General features: G+C 54.2%; 1 protein-coding gene across 4 annotated transcripts in view; it reads right to left on the reverse strand.

The window, feature by feature from the left end:
- SGSM1 (small G protein signaling modulator 1) overlaps positions 1-14,761 on the reverse strand; it is a 37,379-nt gene extending 22,618 nt beyond the window's left edge. For all 4 annotated transcript variants that reach the window (XM_063172837.1, XM_063172835.1, XM_063172836.1 and 1 more), the window contains exons 1-4: positions 14,706-14,761; positions 14,562-14,605; positions 5,225-5,300; positions 754-916 (exon numbers count right to left, since the gene is read on the reverse strand). In XM_063172837.1, coding sequence (XP_063028907.1) covers positions 754-916; positions 5,225-5,300; positions 14,562-14,605; positions 14,706-14,724 — 302 coding nt within the window. In that variant the 5' untranslated portion in view covers positions 14,725-14,761. The remainder of the gene's footprint in view (positions 1-753; positions 917-5,224; positions 5,301-14,561; positions 14,606-14,705) is intronic.
- Between the last annotated feature and the right edge of the window lie 5,636 nt (positions 14,762-20,397).

The raw sequence follows: 20,397 nt of genomic DNA on the forward strand, positions 1-20,397 counted from the left end.
CTTTAGGCACAAGACAACAGACAACAACACCACAGGCTCACCCCTGAACTCTGAGGGAGCACTCCTGCCATCAGGGGTTTGGGGGTGTTGGCTGGGGAATTGCCTGGGACAGAGATCTGGAGGTGCTTCCTGTCCCAATCCCATCCCCTGCTCCACAGGGGCCACACCTGCATTTGAAACCACATCACCACTTCAGTTCCCCACTGTAAAGACAAGCCCAGAACTCTGCTCTCCCTCACCACAGCCCACACACATTTCCACGGCTGAGCTCACAGGCAGAGCAGCTCATCTTAGGACAGCTCAAAATTCCTGCCCGCAGGTAACTGCTCCATCCATCTCCCTGCTAATTGTCCAAGGATGAGTAATCCTCTCCCAAACAGCAGCTGAATTACTGCAGCTTTGAGTCCCTGCACACTGAGAAAGGCCAAACGTGGTTCCAGCTTGGTGAACTGGTCCATAAACTCTGACAGCTTGGTGAACTGGTCCATGAACTCTGACAGCTCAGGAGCATCATGCTCAGCTCTCCCTGAAGCACCAGAGCAGAGGCAGAGAGACTTAAAACTTGTCCCTCCCTACTTAAACCACAACCCAGTCTCCTAAAACACCAACCAGTTTGGTCAAGACATAAAAAACCCAGGGGAGAAGACTGAAGGAGCAATTCCTCCTGTCAAGGCTCAAGCCGGACCCAAACCACACCTCCCATCCCAAAACCCAAGTGAGCAGGGAGGACTGGCAGCCACGCTGGTGCCTTACGCGTTCTCAATGAGCTGCTCCAGGTCCTGCACCTTCCTGCAGAGCTCCTCTGCCAGGGGGAAGCTCTTGCCCACCTTCATGAAGAGCGCTGCGATCTTGTTGCTGCGCAGGAAGCCGGCCGCCCTCCGCTTCAGCCCGAACAGCACACAGCATTCCACAGCGGCTGCAGAGAGCACAGGCCTCGGGATCAGGGTATTCCCAGCTGGAAGGAGCCACGGGGCTCACCCAGTCCAGCTCTTTGAGGGATTGGCCCGTCAATGGAACACACACAGTTAGAGCACCACGCAATCTTGGCTTTGGCAGCACCATGCCCTACCCAACTGAGCCAACCTCAGGGTCACTGGAGCACCTTCCCTATGGAGTCAGGCTGAGAGAGCACAGGCCTCAGGATCAGGATATTCCCACTTGGAAGGAGCCACAGGGGTCACCCAATCCAGCTCTTTGAGGGACTGGCCTATCAATGGAGCACACAGAGTTACAGCAATCTTGGCTTTAGTAGCGCTGTGCTCTACCCAACTCAGCCAACCTCGGGGTCACTGGAGCACCTTCCCTATGGAGTCAGGCTGAGAGAGCACAGGCCTCAGGATCAGATTATTCCCAGCTGGAAAGAGCCAGTCCAGCTCTTTGAGGGATTGGCCCATCAATGGAACACAGAGTTATAGCACAATGCAATCTTGGCTTTAGTAGCGCTGTGCTCCACCCAACCGAGCCAACCTGGGGATCACTGGAGCACCTTCCCTATGGAGTCAGGCTGAGAGAGCACAGGGCCTCAGGATCAGGATATTCCCACTTGGAAGGAGCCACAGGGGTCACTCAGTCCAGCTCTTTGAGGGGTTGGCTCATCAATGGAACACACACAGTTATAGCACCACAGAATCTTGGCTTTGGTACCACCATGCTCTACCCAACTGGGCCAATCTGGGGATCACTGGAGCACCTTCCCTATGGAGTCAGGCTGAGAGAGGTGGGGCTGTTCAGCCTGGGGAAGAGAAGGTTGTGTGGAGACCTCACAGCACCCCCAGGATCTGAGGGGATTACAAGGAATCCAGACAGGGACTGTTCATCAGGAGCGCTCCTACTAGACCAGGTTGCTCTAAGCCCTATCCAACCTGTCCTTGAACACTTCCATGGATGGAAGCTCCTAAAACTCCTCAGACAGTAAATCTGAAGGCAGAGACATCCTCACCTTGGCTTCAGGAAATTGTAATCCTACCCCACATGGGAATTAACTACAAGCACTACAGCTCCTCCAGGCAGGAGGGCAAACAGGCTGACACTCTTCTTTTTGTGGGTTTTTTTTTTTGTGGTTTCTTGTGGATTGTGGAGAAACCAGCATCTCCCTGATGTTTTCCCTTCAGCCCAGTCTGAGGGATGGGCCCAGCTGGAACAGGAGGTTTCACTCCCTGTGCTGGGATGGTGCAAGTCAGGAGGAGAAAGCTCAGGAGCAAGGACAGGCACCCTGAAGGTTTCTAAAGCAGCACAAGAAATGGGGCAACTTTCCCCAAAAAACCTCAATGTTCATACAAACATTTTTCTGAAAAGCTGAAAGGAACAAAGACCCAGGGGATAAACCACAGGCAGCACCAGCAGCTCTGGATTTGGGGGACATGGGGACTCATTAAGCCCCTGTGGAAGGCTGTGCCTGACTCCATGTCCTGAACTGTGCCCAGAGGCTCTCACCAAACCCCAGTGAGTGCCCAGACAGCCCCAGACTCCTTCCCTGCCCTGCCAGGATCCCAGGAATGAGCCATGACTCCACAGAAAGGCACACACAGCACAGGCTCAGCCAGCAGCTCGCTCCCCAAGCCCCCTGGGATGGCTCAGGATGGATGTCTGGTGCCAAGCACAGGCTGATTAAACAGGCTGATCAAAGCCCTGGAAAATCCCACAGACCCACATCCTCAGGCCCTTGATCCGGCTGTGACAAGGACAAGTTCTGCTCCCTCCTCCCCGGGAAGCCAGCGCTGCTGAGCTGAGCCTGGATGGATGCTGCTTCCCCTCCTGCCTGGAGAGGCACAATTCCCTGCAGCTCAACAACTCCATGGAGACCTGGAAAAAGGCATTCCTGCAGCCCATCTCAGCAGCTCCCAGGCTGGGAGAGGCTCATTTTCCTGCCCTGATCCATGCCTGAGCTCAGTGCCCAGCAGCAGCAGCATCCGAGGGGGGATGAGGCACAGCCTGTGCTGGCAGAACAACAACAGATTTGGGCCAGCCCAGCCCTGCTGACCCCCAGCAACCACTGCATGGACATGTGGCTTTGAAACCAGGCCCTGCACAAGCCCTCCCAAAGCCCAGAGGGCTTCAGCTGCCCCAGGATTATGTGCAGCCACAAATAAAATAAATCTCAAAATGCTCCATGGCTTTGCCAGAAAATCCAACACCTCCCTCATTTGTCCTATGCTCCATGGCTGAAATACACGTGACAAACAGCCCCACCTGCCTGGGACTGCACCTAGAGATGCCCATTTGAGTGCACAGCTCAGGTTGGTGCTGAAAGCCATGGGGGATGAGCAGCCAGGGCTGCTCCTGCTGCACTCCCAAAAAGGGAGCTCCCAGTGCCACCAGTTCCATTCCAAATTCCCAGCAGACAAATGGGAGCACTGGTGCTCTCTCACTGTGCTCAGGTCACAGGCAGCACATCCCAGCTCCTGCCAGGGAGAAATGCCAGCTCCTGCCAGGCCCCTGGCACAGAGCACCAAGACAGAGCTGTCAGCAGCATCTGTTCCCAGCGCCAGATCTGAACCCTTGCAAAGCACCTCTCCTGCTGGCAAACTGCAGGGAAATGTGCAGCTTCCACAGGAAAAACCCTCCCCATGCTCCACTAAATCCAGGGGTGATGGCGGGACTTTTAAATAGGATGAGCTTTGGAGCTCAGTTTTGCCACCACTGCAAAGAGATTCTCTTCATCCCTCAGGATATAACTCTCAGGATATCCAGGATATAATCTGTGGTGCATCAGCTACACCCAGCTAAGGGGCAGCTCTCACTGAAAATATTCCTGAGCTGCCCAGAGCTGTGACATGATCCAAACCCCTGGGGCTGAGCAGCCCTGGCTGACGTGGGCACCAAACCCTGGGCTCCCCATCAGCCTCCCAGGGCAGCCTGGGTGTGACAGATGCCAGCTCCTGTTTGTGTGCTCCAAACCCCCCCTGCCAGCTGCTGCCCTTCCCTGCCCTTCCCTGGCTCCATCCCTGGGCTTTGTGCTGCACTGAGGGCTCTGCTGGGAAGGGAAGGGAAGGGAAGGGAAGGGAAGGGAAGGGAAGGGAAGGGAAGGGAAGGGAAGGGAAGGGAAGGGAAGGGAAGGGAAGGGAAGGGAAGGGAAGGGAAGGGAAGGGAAGGGAAGGGAAGGGAAGGGAAGGGAAGGGAAGGGAAGGCAGCTCTCTCTCCAGGGAAAAGGGCAGCTCCAGGCGTGCAGCATGCTCTGCTTGGCAGGGAGACAGGTTATTTATGAGCTCACCCAGCTCCTGGAGAGCCACAGCACTGGGGAAGGTGGAGGATGGAGATGCTCCATTGCAGCAGGAGGGGGACACCAGGAAGCAGGGAAATGCAGCAGCATCTTAGGAGGGCAGAAGGGAGCAAGGAGCCCTTGGTGCCTGGACGCCTCAGCTCCCTGTCTATAAATAATGGCAGCTTGAGGAGCCCCGTGCTGCACAGAAAAGCAGGGAATGAGTCACACCTGGAGGTCTGCTCTGATCTTTCAAAGCCACACAGGGGCTGGGAACAGGATCCTGGGTGCCTTTGGTGTGAGGGCCCAGCAGGAATGGAGGAAGCCCAGACTCTTTTCTGTCACAGACATCTTTTATGAAAAATCCTTTCCTTAGGATTTTTCCTCCTGAGAAGCTGAGAGGCCTCAGGAACAGAATGTAAACAATGGTTATCTGCTGCTGGGGAATGCAACAGGTGCATCTTTGATTATTCATGTTCGTTGTTTCTAATTAATGGCCAATCACAGCCCAGCTGGCCCAGACAGAGAGACCAAGCTACAAACCTTTGTTATCATTCCTTCTTATTCTATTCTTAGCTAACCTGCTGATGAAATCCTTCCTTCTATTCTTTTAGTATAGTTTTAATGTAATATATATCATAAAATAATAAATCAAGCCTTCTGAAACATGGAGTCAGATCCTCAGCCTGAGATGCCTGTGATCACTGTCACACCTTTCCATAAACTCCTGTTCCATAACAGCAAAGAACAGACTTGGACTTGACAGACTTTCAGCTAGATCAATTCTCAAGGGAATTTAAAAATAAAATATTGTTTCTAGTCCTTCCTCACTGCCAGCATCCCTCCCTCTTTTCACACACCCCTGTATATTTTGAGCACAAAGAACTCAGGGATTGTGACCTCTGCCAGAACAATCCATCCCTCTGGCACTCCCCATTCCCCCAACCCAAGGTCCTGGAGCTGGGGTGGGCTCCCAGGAGAGGCACAGCACCAAAACCCCAGTGCAGGCCAGCACAGGAGACTCACCACAGAAGGAGATGATGTGGCTGCTGTCCTCATGCACAAACTTCCTCGTCACAGCCTCCTCCATGATCTGCTTCACCTGCAGGACAGAGGCAGTCAGGGAAAACATGGAATTTCAGCCTGCAGTGGGGTGGGTGCACAGGAGCCCCCTCTGCTCCCAGGTTATGCCAGTGGCACAGGAGAGCTCACACAGGATTGATGCAGCTCTGCCTGCTGAGCATCACCACCTCTTCAAAAAGGTATAAAAAAAAAAGGGGTTTTTCATTTCTGAGAAAATTCACAGAAATCGTTGTAGGAAAACGACGAGCTGAGGATTAACTGAGGGAACCGAGCATCACTTAGATAAAAATCACCTAATAAAGCTACCCAAATCTCATATTTAAGGTTTTCACAGCATTGTTCTGTTCTCTTATTCTGTTTGACAAATTCCCTGCGACACAGCTGTCCCAAATCACTGCAGCCCTCCATCAATGCCCAACTCAGTGATCACCTGGCACCAGCTGTGCCCAGGAACCCCATCTGCAGGGCAGTGCCAGCAGCTGTGCCCTCCCTGCCTCACAGCTGGCACTCAGCTGGCCCAGGGCAAGCTGTCCCTTAGTGCTCACCAGGGCCACCATCAGGGGACAAAAACAAGCAGGACCCCACAGGAAATTGCTGCAGGGAGCAGACAGGAGGCCAGACCCAGCAGGAAAGGTCTGGCAGCAGGGTGGTGACCTCCATCCCCAGCTGCCACCCTCCCTCACCCTGCTGCAGGCAGCCAAAGCCCAGCTCAATCTCTGCTCCTTAAAAACATTCACTTCCCAGCCACTTTTCCCTTCAAACACAGCTGCCAGCACGCCTGGATCTCATCTCCCACTGCCTCTGCAACATCTTGGTTTTGGAAAACACAGGGGGAAGTGTTGCCAGCACAGAGCTGAGGGTGTAAAGGGAGCTCTGCTGAGCAAGGCGCTCTCCCTGAGGGCACAGGGAAACACAGCGGGTCAAGGCTTGGCCAAGCAAACCTTGGCAGCAATGAGAGGCCTTTAATGGCATCATTTGGGGAATTAAACTCCCCTGCAAGGTATAATCAAGGGCAGTTATGCACGGCTGACAGCTCCATAAAGGAAATCCCGAGCATGGATTAAGAGCAGAGCCAAGAGCTGCTCTGTCAGAGCCACCAGGTGAGATCCCAGCCCTGCTCAGTGACTAACAGAGCTCTGAGGCTTCCCTGTTTGCCAGATGAGCTGGTACTGAGTCAGGAAGCCACAGCAGGGAATGTCCCTGAGATGTGCAACTGGGGACTGGAGGTGCCTCAGAGCACTGGAGAATTCCTCATGGTCCAGCTCCTGCACCTTCCACACCTCCCACACCCCAGCCCTGTGCTCAGAGCAGCGATTCCACCTGCAGGAACACCCCAGGGACCAAGATAAAGCTCCATCCTCCACCTCAGTGCTCTATTGTGTCCTAAAACTGTTCCTGGTCAGGGCTCCTTCTGGTTGCTCCTTCATTCCTCACCTCCCATTTTCGGTTTTCTCCTGTTCCTTCATTCTCCATCTCCCATCTCCAGTTTTCCCCTGATGCTCCTTCGTTCCTCACCTCCTATCTTCAGTTTTCTCTTTGTGCTCCTTCATTCTCTATCTCCCATCTCCAGTTTTCTCCTGGTGCTCCTTCATTCCTTATCTCCCATCTTCAGGTTTCTCCTGGTTCTCCTTCACTCCTCATCTCCCACCTTCAGCCTTCTCCTTGTGCTCCTCCATTCCTCATCTCCCTCTGCAGGTTTCTCTTGGTGCTCCTCCATTCCTCATCTCCCATCTTCATTTTTCTCCTGGTTCTCCTTCACTCCTCATCTCCCACCTTCAGTTTCCCCTTGTCCCAGTGCCCCACCTGGCCACCAGGGAAGGAGCAGCTGCATCCTCATTGAAGGTCCCTTGCTCCAGCACCATTTAATTCTACATTTCAGCAACAAAAACAGGGACAGAGGAATCCCCAGCAAGAGGAGAGGAGCCTCTGCCTCCCCACATATCCCCTGGCCTGGGCTGCAGGATGGAGCAGGGATGGGGAACAGCACACACACCTCCAAGTGCTGCCCCTTTTCCTCCACCTGGAATTCCCACTACAGATATCCTGGCATCCTGCTCAGGTGCATCTTTGATTGGTCTCATGTGGTTATTTCTAATTAATGGCCAATCACAGCCTGGCTGTCTCAGGCTCTCTGAGAGTCACAAGATTTTATTATTATTCCTTTCCTATTCTATTCTTAGCTAGCCTTCTGAAGAAATCCTTTCTTCTATTCTTTTAATATAATTTTAATATATCATTTTAATATAATATATATCATAAAATAATAAACCAGCCTTCTGAAACATGGAGTCAGATCCTCATCTCTTCCCTCTTCCTGAGACCCCTGCAAACACCACAGGGACCCTCAGGGATTCCCTGAAATTTGGCTGAGCCTCCCTTGTCCAGATGGCTCCTGACCCTCACCCAGGCAGGCTGAGCTTGCTCTGTGTGAGTTAATATCTCCCACAGATATTAAATGTCCACTCATGGCAGCACTGGTGGTATCAGGATTTTACCCCTATACCTCCACAAAATACATCTGAAAATCAACTTGCAGAGTTATGTCTTTACCAGCTTCTGATTCAACCAGGAAATATTGGAATATAAGGAGTATATTCAAATATTTGGTTGAAATTTCAGCGCATTGACACAGTGCCTGCAGGGCAGTGACCATCTGTCTGTCCAGGGCCTGGGGACCATGCAGGACAGCAGGACACGGCTCTGAGTGGGCATTTCAGTGCCAACACTGCACAGACCACCTGCACGCTCGAGGCACAAACAAAACACCTTCCAAGGGACACAGTTTAGTGGAAAATTACTCATTAAAGGTAAAAAAAAAAAAAAAATCACTGAGGTTGGAACACTAAAAATAAACGAAGTCTAAAGGATTGGAAGTGGAAAGAGCAACGAGGGCACTCACCTGGTGTGTAACAAACACAAACACCAGCACAGACAGACGGACAGACAGACAAGGCCTTGTAACACAAAACGAGGGATATCTTGGAATCCTGGAATGGTTTGGGTGGGAAAGAACGTAAAGTTCATCCCTGCAGTGCAGGGACAGCTTCCACTAATCCAGGATGCTCCAAGCCCCATCCAAGCTGGCCAGGGAACACAATCAACACTTCCAGGGAATGGAGCCAAGAGATCCCAACCTCCTCTACCTACCAAGAAAGTTTTCCCATAAAACCATCCTAAATTTGCCCAAACAGACACAGCTGGCATCTCTAGGGCAGCTCAGGGGCAGAGAAGCCCAAAACTCCTGACAGATCTGCTGTGCTGCTGCCTGCAGACCCCAAAGGAGTCTCCCAGAGCCAGATGGGATCTGCCATGGGATTTGTGACACCCCTTGGCTCCCTTGAACAGCCTCTGAATGTGCTGCTTTTATGCATTTTAATGCCGATTCTCTCAGACTGCAGCCAGAACAATCCCAACAGATGAAGCTGCCCACTCTGGATCCTCACGCCAGCCCAGAGAAATGAGATGTTTGCTCTTCTTTTATTAGAAAGGAAATTAAAACGGCAACTAATCATTTAGCTGGAGGTAAACTCGAGAGGAATATCATCAAGTATTCCACAACAGCACAAACAGCCCCCCCTGGAAAGGGAAATCAAACCCTCACCTGTCCAATAACCCCCGGGAGGGATGAAGGATGAAGGATGAAGCTCAGACCTCTCTGCTGCAAAATTCCCAGGGATATTCATCATCCAAAGCCCAGCTTTGCTGTCACCCAGCCCTGCTGTCATTTACACTGCTGGAACAAGCCAAATATTATCACAGGCACCACTGAGGTGCAGGGACCAGGAGCACACTGAGAACTGCAGGTTTGATTAGCCCAAGGCAATGTTGACTCTGTTGTACCTGGTCAGGTTTCTCCCTGCAGAACCCGTACCCTGGATCATTTGCAGCCCATTTTCCTGCCTCTTGCACAGCCTATTCAAGCATTCCTGTGGATGCACAGCACCTCCTGTGTATTTGGCCATGCTCAGAACTCTGTGAAATTGTTTACAGCAAGCCAGATGCAAACAGAGCCCCCAGGGAAATCCTTTTTTCCCAGTCCTGTTCCAGGGTCAAGCTTGCTCACATTGCCACAGGCTGAGGGCAGCTGTGGGGATTCTCCTGGCCACCAGATCCAGGAATGGGCCTGGCTGCCATAACCAGCACCAAAAAATGCCTGGATGAGCAAAAAATGGGGCACAGCAGCCTCCAAACTGGAGCCAAAGCAGTGGGAGAGCATCCCATCCCATCCCATCCCAAACCCAAAGGATTTACAGCTAAAAATGGAGATGGAGATGATTGAGATGAGAGGATGGAGAGGATGATGGAGAGGATGATGGAGAGGATGATGGAGAGGATGATGGAGAGGATGATGGAGAGGTTTCCTGCTCCCTCTGAACATCCACCTCTACACAGGCTGTCAGATCAGGTGCTGCAGGTTTTTTCTGGTTTTCCTGCCTTACCACCTTCCTGATCCCTCCAGCATCAAACACCCTGATGATCCCAAAGCAGGTTCCAGGCACTGTTCAGCACCACCCTCAGCCACTTCTCCAACAGTTTGGTGGCTGATCACTATAAAAAAATCCAAATTAATCGTGCTGGGATCAGTTAAAACCCCCACAGCTGCAGGGCACAGGCAGCATTTACACCCAAAATCCAAATTAATCATGCTGGGATCAGTTTAAACACCCTCAGATGCAGGGCACAGGCAGAATTTACACCCAAAACCCAAATTAATTGTGCTGGGATCAGTTAAAACCGCCCCAGCTGCAGGTCACAGGCAGAATTTACACCCAAAACCCAAATTAATTGTGCTGGGATCAGTTAAAACCGCCCCAGCTGCAGGTCACAGGCAGAATTTACACCCAAAACCCAAATTAATTGTGCTGGGATCAGTTAAAACCGCCCCAGCTGCAGGTCACAGGCAGAATTTACACCCAAAACCCAAATTAATTGTGCTGGGATCAGTTAAAACCCCCCCAGCTGCAGGGCACAGGCAGAATTCACACCCAGATTAATTCTGGTGTCCCCTGGCACGAGGGGACAGCACGGGGACAGCTCTGGTGGCACCAGGCACTTGCCTTGAGAGCCATTTGGCAGCTCCCTGTCCCTGCTGCCTCAGCAACATCGATCACCCTGCAGCCCACTGAGACCTCTGGCTTTTCTGAAAAGTCTTATTTCATTATTTATGGCCACTTGCTGAATAAAAGATGGCACCTCCCTGCAGCTGAGGGATGCTCCACGTGGCACACAGGAGGGAATTCCAGGCCAGCCCTTCCCTGTGCTCACAGCTGGGCACTGGGGCGATGCTCCTGAGGGGGATAAGGGAGGAGAAAAACTCAGAATATTCCCGCAGTTTTCTGGAAAATTAATTTAAAATGCGTTAACGGAAGGATCCATGATGCAACATTGCACAGGGGGTGATCCCAGCCACGTGTGTTTGCTCAGAGTGCTTTGCAGCAGACTTTCATCAACTTTTTTGGCCAAAAAAAAAAAAAAAAAAATCCCCTGTTTGCAACACTGATTTCAGCAGCCTGGGAATCACGTTCTAGCTGCTGCTATTCCTGTTGTGCTTGTCAAAGGCACATTTCCACGCCATCTGTGGGCACCGCTCGCTGAAAATGCTCAATGCAGACATTTAAGGAAGCATCTGAGGCAAACTTTAGTCATTTCTGCGTTTCCAGCCCCAAGGCTGGGCTCTGCTCTCGCCACATCCCAGATTCCCTGTTTTTCCAAGGCACCGACGGCACCCTGAGGAGTCCTTTGGGTTCACTGGAACGTGGCAAAGGATGGTGCTGAAACCAAGGGCAGCTTCCAGCTCCCAAAGTGCCCCGAATCCGTGCAAATCCAGGTATTTCCATGGCAACAGCCAGGATGCAGGCAGGGAATTTTGGCAGAGGGTGCCCTGGCCCTGGAAAGGTGTGAGGAAGGGGGAAAAGCACCACAAAACCTGCTCTGGGGATGGAAAGCTGAAGCCAGGGGTTCCTGGAGCACGAGAGCTCTTGTGCACAGCCCTGCTTTCATCTCTGAGAGGAGAGGAAATGGTCCCCAGTGATCAGGGCTGCTCTTCAGAGCAGATCGATGCAGGCAATCGAGAAATGCTGCATTAAGGGCCCTCTCTGTTCTCTCCTGGCACAGAAACATCTGAAAAAGGCTGCCCCGGGTGCTTGAGAGACATCAGAGGGTCCCCTCTGCCAACAGCAGCTTTCATCACCAACCTGAAACTCATCATCCTCATCCTTATCTTGCCTGAACACTTTTGACAGCTACACAAAGGCCTTTTCCCTTTTTATATATATATTTTTTTTAATAAACTGGCCTTGAGAACCTTGAGAACACTTAAAGCTCTCAACATTAATATTTCAAAACTCAGTAACATTAAATTAATTTACAATTTTCTACCCATCCAGAATGAAATAGCTGGCACTGATGCCTGCAATCTGATATTTTGGAATAGCAGGCACACATTAAAAAAAAAAGAAAAAAAGAAAAAACAAACCCAAGCTGCAAAAACACTGCTCTTACCAGTCATTTGTGTTATTTAGCCACAAACCAGGCAGCAGGGCTGCAAAGCAGGGAAAGCTCCTGTGAAAGGGTGGGAGGAAGAGACTGACTGCTGTTCCCATGACACACGATGAAGGAATTAGTCAACAGCTACACACTGACAACCATCCCAGCTACTGAAAAATAAACAATTTATCTGGCAGAAGACAAGCAGGCTGTGGTGGTCAACCCCAATATTTGAAACAATTCTAAGAGCAGGCAGCAAAAATATTCAATGCAGGTTCAACAGTTGCTGATGAGCAAAGACTCGGAGCTGCTTCCTGAGCGGCAAGTTAAACATAAACTAAGTTTGTTTTTTTTTTTTTTGCAGAAGAAGGACCAAGATGACTGTTTGCTTTCACACGCAGCACCCAGCTCTTCTCTCAGCTCACATTCCAGGGACACGTGTGCAGGTGGATTGCACAGGCAGCAGCTGCTTCCCCTGCTCTGGAAACAGAGCTCAGGGCTCTCCTCGAAACAAAACTTGTAAAAGGAGGAGGAGAGGTTACAAAGGGAATATTTCTAGTTGAAAATCCACATACCCCTCCAAACCTGGGTATTTCTGGGTTGGTAAAAAAGCCTCATTCCACCTGATAAAAGCCCTGAAAAATCAGAGAGTGCTGGTCATGCTGCTCACCCTGCATAACAGCACAGAGGGTGCCTCACAGACTCCATCCTTGCCTTGCAGCCTGCTGACAAACAGTCAGTCCTGCAGCTCCCAGGCTTGCTTTGATTTATTGTGGCCATATGGGCTTGGGGGGGAGGAAGACGATGGTGGCAGAGAACACAGCTCATCTCAACCTGCACACGCACTGCAGCACAGGGCTGCTCCAGAGCCCAGGCCCTAACCATGGCAACAGCCAAATACTGAGGGCTGCTCGGTGCCCTGGCTGATTCCAGTTTATTGTTTGTGTCCCTGCTCAGATCAGAGCTTCCTCCCAGTGTTTGTGCTCTCAGCTGTGGCCCTGGGGTGACACAGATGTGGCACAGCTCCTCAAGGACTGTCCCTGCTCCCAGCTGGGCTCACCTGCGCTGAGGGAGGAAAAGCAGGTGTGGCCTTGTGAAATGAGAATAATACAGCTTTGAGAAAGGTTAAAATTCTGGGAGTAGGGGGAAAAAAACCCCAAATTTCTGCACCTGCCCCTTTCTACTGCTCCTTGGAGTCTGCACAAGCTCCTGACTTAACCTGAGGTCAGCCTAGAAAAGGAAAACCAAAAGCATGAGCAGAGAGCAACAGGCACAGGGATGCCCCACCTGCTCCTGGTTTCAGGGGTGGTGCTGAATAATTAACCCCATAACCTACAGGATCATGTTTTCCCCAGGTTTTTAATTCCCACCGGAGCACAGTGGGAATTTCCCTCCGTGGAACTCCCCAACCTGTGTGGCTGTGCACCCACAGCCCCTGCCCAAGCCCAGCACTTCCAGCAGGCAAATCCCAAGGGAATTTGGGATCCCAACCACCGGGCGCCTGCAGGGAACCCCACACCAGCACCCTGAGCAATGGGGTCACCAGGAAAAACCCTCTGCTCCGTGTCAGCACCAAGGGGCTGCTGCAGAGGGACCAGAGAGCGACAAACCCAGCTCACAGCACCGTGGTGGCTCCTCGCAGGGCAGGAGGGCTCTCCCCAGGCTGCACCCACATTCACCAAACCCCAGGCTGCACCCACATTCACCAAACCCCAATTATCTCCCCCAAAACCAGCAGCAGGGCAGGAACCAAGCCCAGCTCTGCTCCCTGAGCTGCCAGCTCCACTTTCCCCAGCCCTGGGAGGCAGCAAAGCCAGCACTGAAGGCCAGCACAGGAGATGCTCTGGGGGAACCAGGAGCAGCCCTGGCTCCCACCCTGCAGCAGCAGAGCTGTCTCTGCACTCAGGAGCCGCCACAGACAGCAATAATGAGATGGCAGCTCCATCCACAACGCTAAATAAATGTCATACCCTTTTCCCTGGCTTAATAGCCGTTGCTGGGGCAACCAGTGGTATTCCTCAGCACAGGATTAAAGGTGGAAAGCGGTCGGGATGGGCAGCGCTGTCACCGGCCCCAGACCCACCGCCCACGGCTCCGCTCCTCCCGGCCCCGAGCAGCGTCTGACACTGCCTGTAAAGGGATAGCGGGATGCTCGTAACGCCAGGAACAAAACACAAACCCTCTGCTCCCCCTCCGGCATCCCGGGGGATGACCTGCGGGGACGGAACGTGGGCAGGACATGACAGCAGCGACAACAGCCCCCGGTGCCCCGGCTGCGGGACTCGATGGACCGCGGGCTCGGCTGTGGCACACGGGATAAACACGGACATGAAACAACGCACAAACTGATAGAGTTAAAGGTGCCCGAGGAGGGGGAGCAGGGCGAGATGCAGAACGCCATCCCCCGCTCCGGGCACACACATTTGATCCCCCCGTTTTCCCCGCTGCCCCCCGCCCTGCCCAGGAGCTGCGGGAAGGGCTCATCCCATCCCCGCTCCCCAGGGAAGGATGCAGCGCCGGGACTCGCCCCTTTTCCCTGCGGAAAATCCCAAGTTGTGGCGCGCTCTGCCCCCGGCCAAAGGCGATTTTTCCAAGGATTTTCCAAGCGCTGCAGGGATGCTCCTCCGCCCCCCGGGACCGCAGCCGCGCCCGGCCGGGCTCCGGGCCCCGCTCCGGGTTGGCTTTTGGGGGGTCTGAACCCCACGGCAGCAGCAGCAGCAGCAGCAGCCGGAGCCAGCGGAACCGGCGGAACCGGGGCTGGCACCGGGGCTGCTCCCGGGGGTCCCGCACCCACCTCCTTCTTCACGGTGCGCAGCAGCCGCTGCCGGGTCTCCGCCTCTGCGGGGAGAAATGAGGAGAAGAGACCCCGTTAGTGCAGCCCTGCCCTGCCCTGCCCTGCCCGGCGCCGGTGCCCGGTCGCGCTCCCCGCCCGCCGTACCCGCCGGGGCCGCCGCCATGGCCGCGCTCGCTCCGCAGCGCCCGCAGACTGCCGGGCACCGGGCCGGGCCCGCACCGCCCCCCGCCCGCCGGGGAGGGGCCGCGCCGCCGCCAATCCGCGACCGGCACCGGCACCGCGGTGCCCCGGTGTCCCGGTACTGATGGCTCCGGTGCCCCGGTACTCATGGCACCGGCACACCGGCACCGCGGCTCCGGTACCCCGGTACTCCCAGCACCCCGGTACTGATGGGTCCGGTACCCCGGGACCCGCGGCTCCGGTACCCCGGTACTCCTGGCACACCGGGACCGTGGCTCCGGTACCCCGGTACTCCCGGTACTGATGGGCCCGGTATCCCGGTACTCCCGGCACCCGTGGCTCCGGTACCGTGGTAGTGATGGGTCCGGTATCACGGAACCCGCGGCTCCGGTACCCCGGCAACGGCACCCCGGGACCCGCGGCTCCGGTACCCGGGTACTCCCGGTACCCCGGGACCCGCGGTTCCGGTACCGCGGCACAGGCATCCCGGTACTCATGGCACCAGTACCCTGGCACCCGCGGCTCCGGTATCCCGGTACCCCGGTACTGATGGGTCCGGTATCCCTGTACTCCCGGCACCCCGGGACCGGTACCCCGGTACTCCCGGTACCCGCGGCTCCGGTACTCCGGCACCCCGGTACTCCCGGTATCCGCAACCCCTGCACCCCCGGCTCCACCCGTACCCCCGGCACCGACACCCCCGGCCCGAGGGGCGACCGGGTCCGGGCCGGTGCTCTCGCCCGGGTCTCCACCGGGACCAGTCCCACGGTGCAGTCACAGCTGTCCACAGCTCCCGGTGTCGCTTCCAGCCCCCCATCAGCTGATCCCCAGGTCCCAGCCAGGTCCCCGCACCCCCGGTTATCTCCCCGTTATCCCAGCCAGGTCCCCGCACCCCCGGTTATCTCCCCGTTATCCCAGCCCCGAGTGCCCGGGGACGGTGGTGGCGCGGCTGGGTGACACCGCACGGGAGAGCCCTGGGGGTGTCCCCACTCGTGGGGACGGCCGGGGCAGTGTGTGGCCTCGGACGGGGGTCAGGGCTCTGGGGTCCCTCACAGGGGCGGAACAACCGCGTCCTTTTAGGAGCGAACCTTCCAGCCCCGCTCCGCTGAGCCCCAGCACGGCAGGGAGGTGACCACGACCAGAGACCCCCAATGCCTCCTCTCAAAATCACACCGGCACAGCCCCTCCGGGAGCGCCCTGCCTGCAGCTCCATCACCATCTCTCCTGTTTTCCTCTTCCCTGGCTTACTGCTCCAGGACATTTCCATAGAAACAGCATCCTGCTCCTCCGCAGTCCGGTTTCCAATAACTACAAACGGCGGCGGTGCCAGGGCAGCGGCCACGGCACGGCCCCGTCTGCTCCCGCTGCACCGGGGCTCCATCCCGGCAGGGACAGAGCTGGGCTGCATCCTCTGCCTCAGAGCTTTGCATCCTCGGTGGTTCTGGTGACAGCAGGGACATCAACCCGATGGTTCCCTGTGGGAGCATCAGGCGGTGGCACGGTCAGGACGGACGGAGATGAGAGATCTCTGCAGCCAGGTCTGGGATTTGGGGTTTATTGCAAAGGGCCTGGGTGCAGGGCCCTGCCGGGAGCCGCCAGCCACAGCTCAGAGCAGGCCTGAGAGAAGAGAGGGGGAGAGAGGATGAGAGGGTGAGAGAGTAAAAAGGGTAAGAGCATAAAAGGGTAAGAGGGCAAAAGTGTAAGAGAGTGAAGTTCCTGTTACAATACAATAAATTTTCTTCTGTGTTGAATATTCTGATTCTCACTAACCAATCTAGTCCAGTATACAAATCCTATAGCATTTCCATACAGCCTATAAGAATCATTACATCACCATACTGTGTTACATTTTAAACCCTAAAAACTCCTCTTTGGGCCCCTTCTGTCAAGCTGTCGGGGTCTGCTCTGACCCTTGGGCCTGCCTGCAAGCAGAGGGTGTTGTTCCATCAAAAGGGCATCACCTTTAGCCAGCCACACCACTGTTTTCCAGTTGTTCAGTAATTGAGGTATCTCAAAGCTTGCTTTCATTTCAATCTTGCTTATAGTTCCTATATTCTCAAAATCTTTTGCCAGGCAATCATATTTATAAGGCTTTCCTGTTTCACCCTCCCCAACAGTTCCCTGCACTGCCCAGGCTGGCAGGAGAACAGGAGGGAGCTCCAGCCTCGGGATTAATCCAAATTCTGTTCCTTCTGTGCCTTCCAGGGGCCAGGAGGGTGGGTACCTGGGCTGTACCTGTATTTCCATATTTCCATGTCCTCTGTTTGCTTTTCGCTGTTTAATTGCTTGTTAAACACCCATTTAGCACAAATGTAACTCGGGGGAATGGGATTGCTGGACCAGATGGGTCCCAGAATCTTTGGGAGAAAATCTGAAAAAAGCACAGGGACAAACTCCCCCCCAAAGCCTTGCTGGTTCCTTTTCCTTGGAAAATTCTGCCTCTCCCCAGATTAAGGGCAGGTGGGAGATGATTGGCCCCTGTTTTCTGGAGCTTGGAGAGCTTAAATGAGAGCACGTTGATCTATACTTAATGTGATTAAGTTACATCTCCGAGTGTCATGCTAATTAAATTAAACTTCCCACTGCTGCCTCCGAGGCTTAAGCAGGATCGTTGTTTTAAGACCACAATTCACTCCCCTGCATGGCGGGATAAAAACATTCTGCTAATCAAGTCATCCTGGTGTTTAGAAACAACTTCCAAAGCAAGGGATAGTCAAATTTAAATCTGATCGGAGCTGGATTTAAACTCTGCATTTTGAGTCTGGAGTGATTTGTGCTTTGAATAAAGAAAAGAACAGGGAAAAAGCAGAAGCAAGAGGGTGAGGCAGTGCACGGACTGTCTGACTGTGATGTCTCAGGTGTAGAAACAGGACATAGAGAAGGAACTGCTCCCTGTGAGTGGGGAGGCTCTGGCACAGGATGCCCAGAGCAGCTGTGGCTGCTCCATCCCTGGCAGTGCCCAAGGCCAGGTTGGACAATTTTGGAGCAGCTGGGACAGTGCAAGGTGTCCCTGCCACGGCAGGGGTGTCCCTGGCTGATCTTTAAGGTCCCTTCCAACCCAAACCATTCCATGACCTCCCTGAGACCCCTCTCCCCTGCCCTCCTCCCGTGTCCAGCAGCTCTTTCCACCTTGCATCTTCCAAAAGCAGCGGAGACGTCAAAGCTCTCGGGTGATGGATCTGACAGCGCTGCCCCGCCGGGGGAGCACCGGCAGCGTTCACGGCTCATTCCCCAGCCGGCCCGGGGGCTCTGCCAGCCGTGCAGGCACCGAACCGACGGCTCGGCTCAGCCCCGGGCTGCAGAGGAGCATCCACCGTGCTGGGGCCGTGCCTGAGCACGGAGAGATCGCGGAGAGCAGCAGCGTGAGCATCCCTGCGCTGCGCACCCGGCACGGCTCCGGCTGCGGGAATAGCTCCGGCCGCAGACACTCCTGCAGGCGCAGCTCTGCCCCCCGAGCGGGATTTAATAGCTTGGTGTGAGGGACACGAGAGACTTTTTATGAGAAAAAGCTTCAGAGTTTGAAGAGTTTCGCACTGGGAAGGGGTCCCCGTGCAGTGTTTGAAGGATGCTGGGGCTGCCCCTGCTTCCCACAGAGCCCTGAGAGCCCTGGCAGTGCCTGAGCCCGTCTGCTGAGTCCTCCTGAGCATGATGTGGGCACAGAGGGGTCTCCCACCTGTCCCGCCGAGCCATTCCGTGTAAACCACCCGGAGAAAAGAAGGGCCAGCAGCAGAGAAAGAGCTAATTGTGGTGGTGTTTACAGGGGTCGCAGGATGAGGGAAGAGATGAGAACCTGACTCTATGTTTTAGGAGGCTGATTTATTATTTTATTATATATATTATATTAAAATGATATATTAAATCGATACTAAAAGAATAGAAGAAAGGATTTCATCAGAAGGCTAGCAAAGAATAGAAAAAGAATAATAACAAAAGCTCCTGACTTTCAGCTCACAGCTCACTGTGATTGGCCATTAATTAGAAACAACCACACGATACCAATCACAGATTTACTTGTTGCATTCTACAGCAGCAAATAATTATCGTTTACATTTTCTTCTTCAACCTTCTCAGCTTTAAGAGAAAAAATCTTAAAGAAACGATTTTTCATAAAAGATGTCTGTAACAAAACAATTCCACAATCGTGCGGCTCCATCCTACGACAGCCAAAGCAGCCAGGGCCAGACACAAACAAAACGAAACAAAAAATAAAAAAAACCACCACAAATGTGCTTTTAACTGGAGGTTTCTGACGGGCCCCCGCGCGTGTGCCTGGGGGATTAACAGTGTCCAGAGGCTTCCCTGTGCCGGGCAGCTGCGTCACGATGTCACCGTCGTCACAGCAACCCGCTCACCACGGCCCTGCAGCCGCAGCTCCGGCTCCGTCTCTCCTGGAGCTGCTTTTAATTAAAGCTGGGAAAGGCTGGGAAAGGCCCCCAGAGCCCCGGGAGAGCCCAGTGACCCCAGGTCTGTGCGAGCCCTGCAATGAATTTTGCTGTGGAGCTGTCACAGGGCAGAGCGGTGGCTTTGGGGACGCTGCCATCCCATCCTGTGAAAGTTATTTCACATCCGTGTGGCTTTTCCCCCAGCAATTCACACCCCAGAGAGACCTGTCGAGCCCAGATGGATGAGATGACCTTTAAAGGTCCCTCCCATCCCAAGCCACCCCACGATTCCCGAATTTCCCCCGCCAGCATCCATGTCACCTCCTTAGCAAAACACACCGTGGAGAGAGAAATAAAGATCTGTCAGGAGGAAACACGGTCCCGTTTTACCACCTCAGCCCCAAAAACTGAGCTGGAATCCCCTCCCCTGGGTGGCACCCACGGGGTGATGCTTATTCACACAAGGTGAGGTGATGCTGGTCCCTGCAGGGTCGGGCTGGTCCCTGTGGGATTTTCCAGTTCCTGCAGGGTCGGGTTGGTCCCTGTGGGATTTTCCAGTTCCTGCAGGGTCAGGCTGGTCCATGTAGGATAATACCGATCCCTGCAGGGTCAGGCTGGTCCCTATGGGATGATGCTGGTCCCTGCAGGTTCAGGCTGGTCCCCGTAGGATAATGCTGATCCCTGCAGGGTCCCCATGAGGTAATGCCGGTCCCTGCAGGGTCAGGCTGGTCCCTGTAGGATAATACCAATCCCTGCAGGGTCAGACTGGTCCCTGAAGGATAATAAATACCAATCCCTGCAGGGTCAGACTGGTCCCTATGGGATGATGCTGGTCCCTGCAGGTTCAGGCTGGTCCCTGTAGGATAATTCTGGTTCCTGCAGGGTCAGGCTGGTCCCTGCAAGGTCCCCATGAGGTGATGACAGTCCCTGCAGGATCAGACTGGTCCCTATGGGATAATGCCAGTTCCTGCAGGGTCAGGCTGGTCCCTATGGGATGATGCTGGTCCCTGCAGGGTCAGGCCGGTCCCTGTGGGATTTTCCAGTTCCTGCATGGTCAGGCTGGTCCCCGTAGGATAATGCTGATCCCTGCAGGGTCCCCATGAGGTAATGCCGGTCCCTGCAGGTTCAGGCTGGTCCCTGTAGGATAATACCAATCCCTGCAGAGTCAGACTGGTCCCTATGGGATTTTCCAGTTCCTGCAGGTTCAGGCTGGTCCTTGTGGGATAATGCTGATCCCTGCAGGGTCAGACTGGTCCCTATGGGATTTTCCAGTT

The sequence above is a fragment of the Melospiza melodia genome, chromosome 20 (assembly GCF_035770615.1).
Source record: "Melospiza melodia melodia isolate bMelMel2 chromosome 20, bMelMel2.pri, whole genome shotgun sequence".
Lineage (NCBI taxonomy): Eukaryota > Metazoa > Chordata > Aves > Passeriformes > Passerellidae > Melospiza > Melospiza melodia.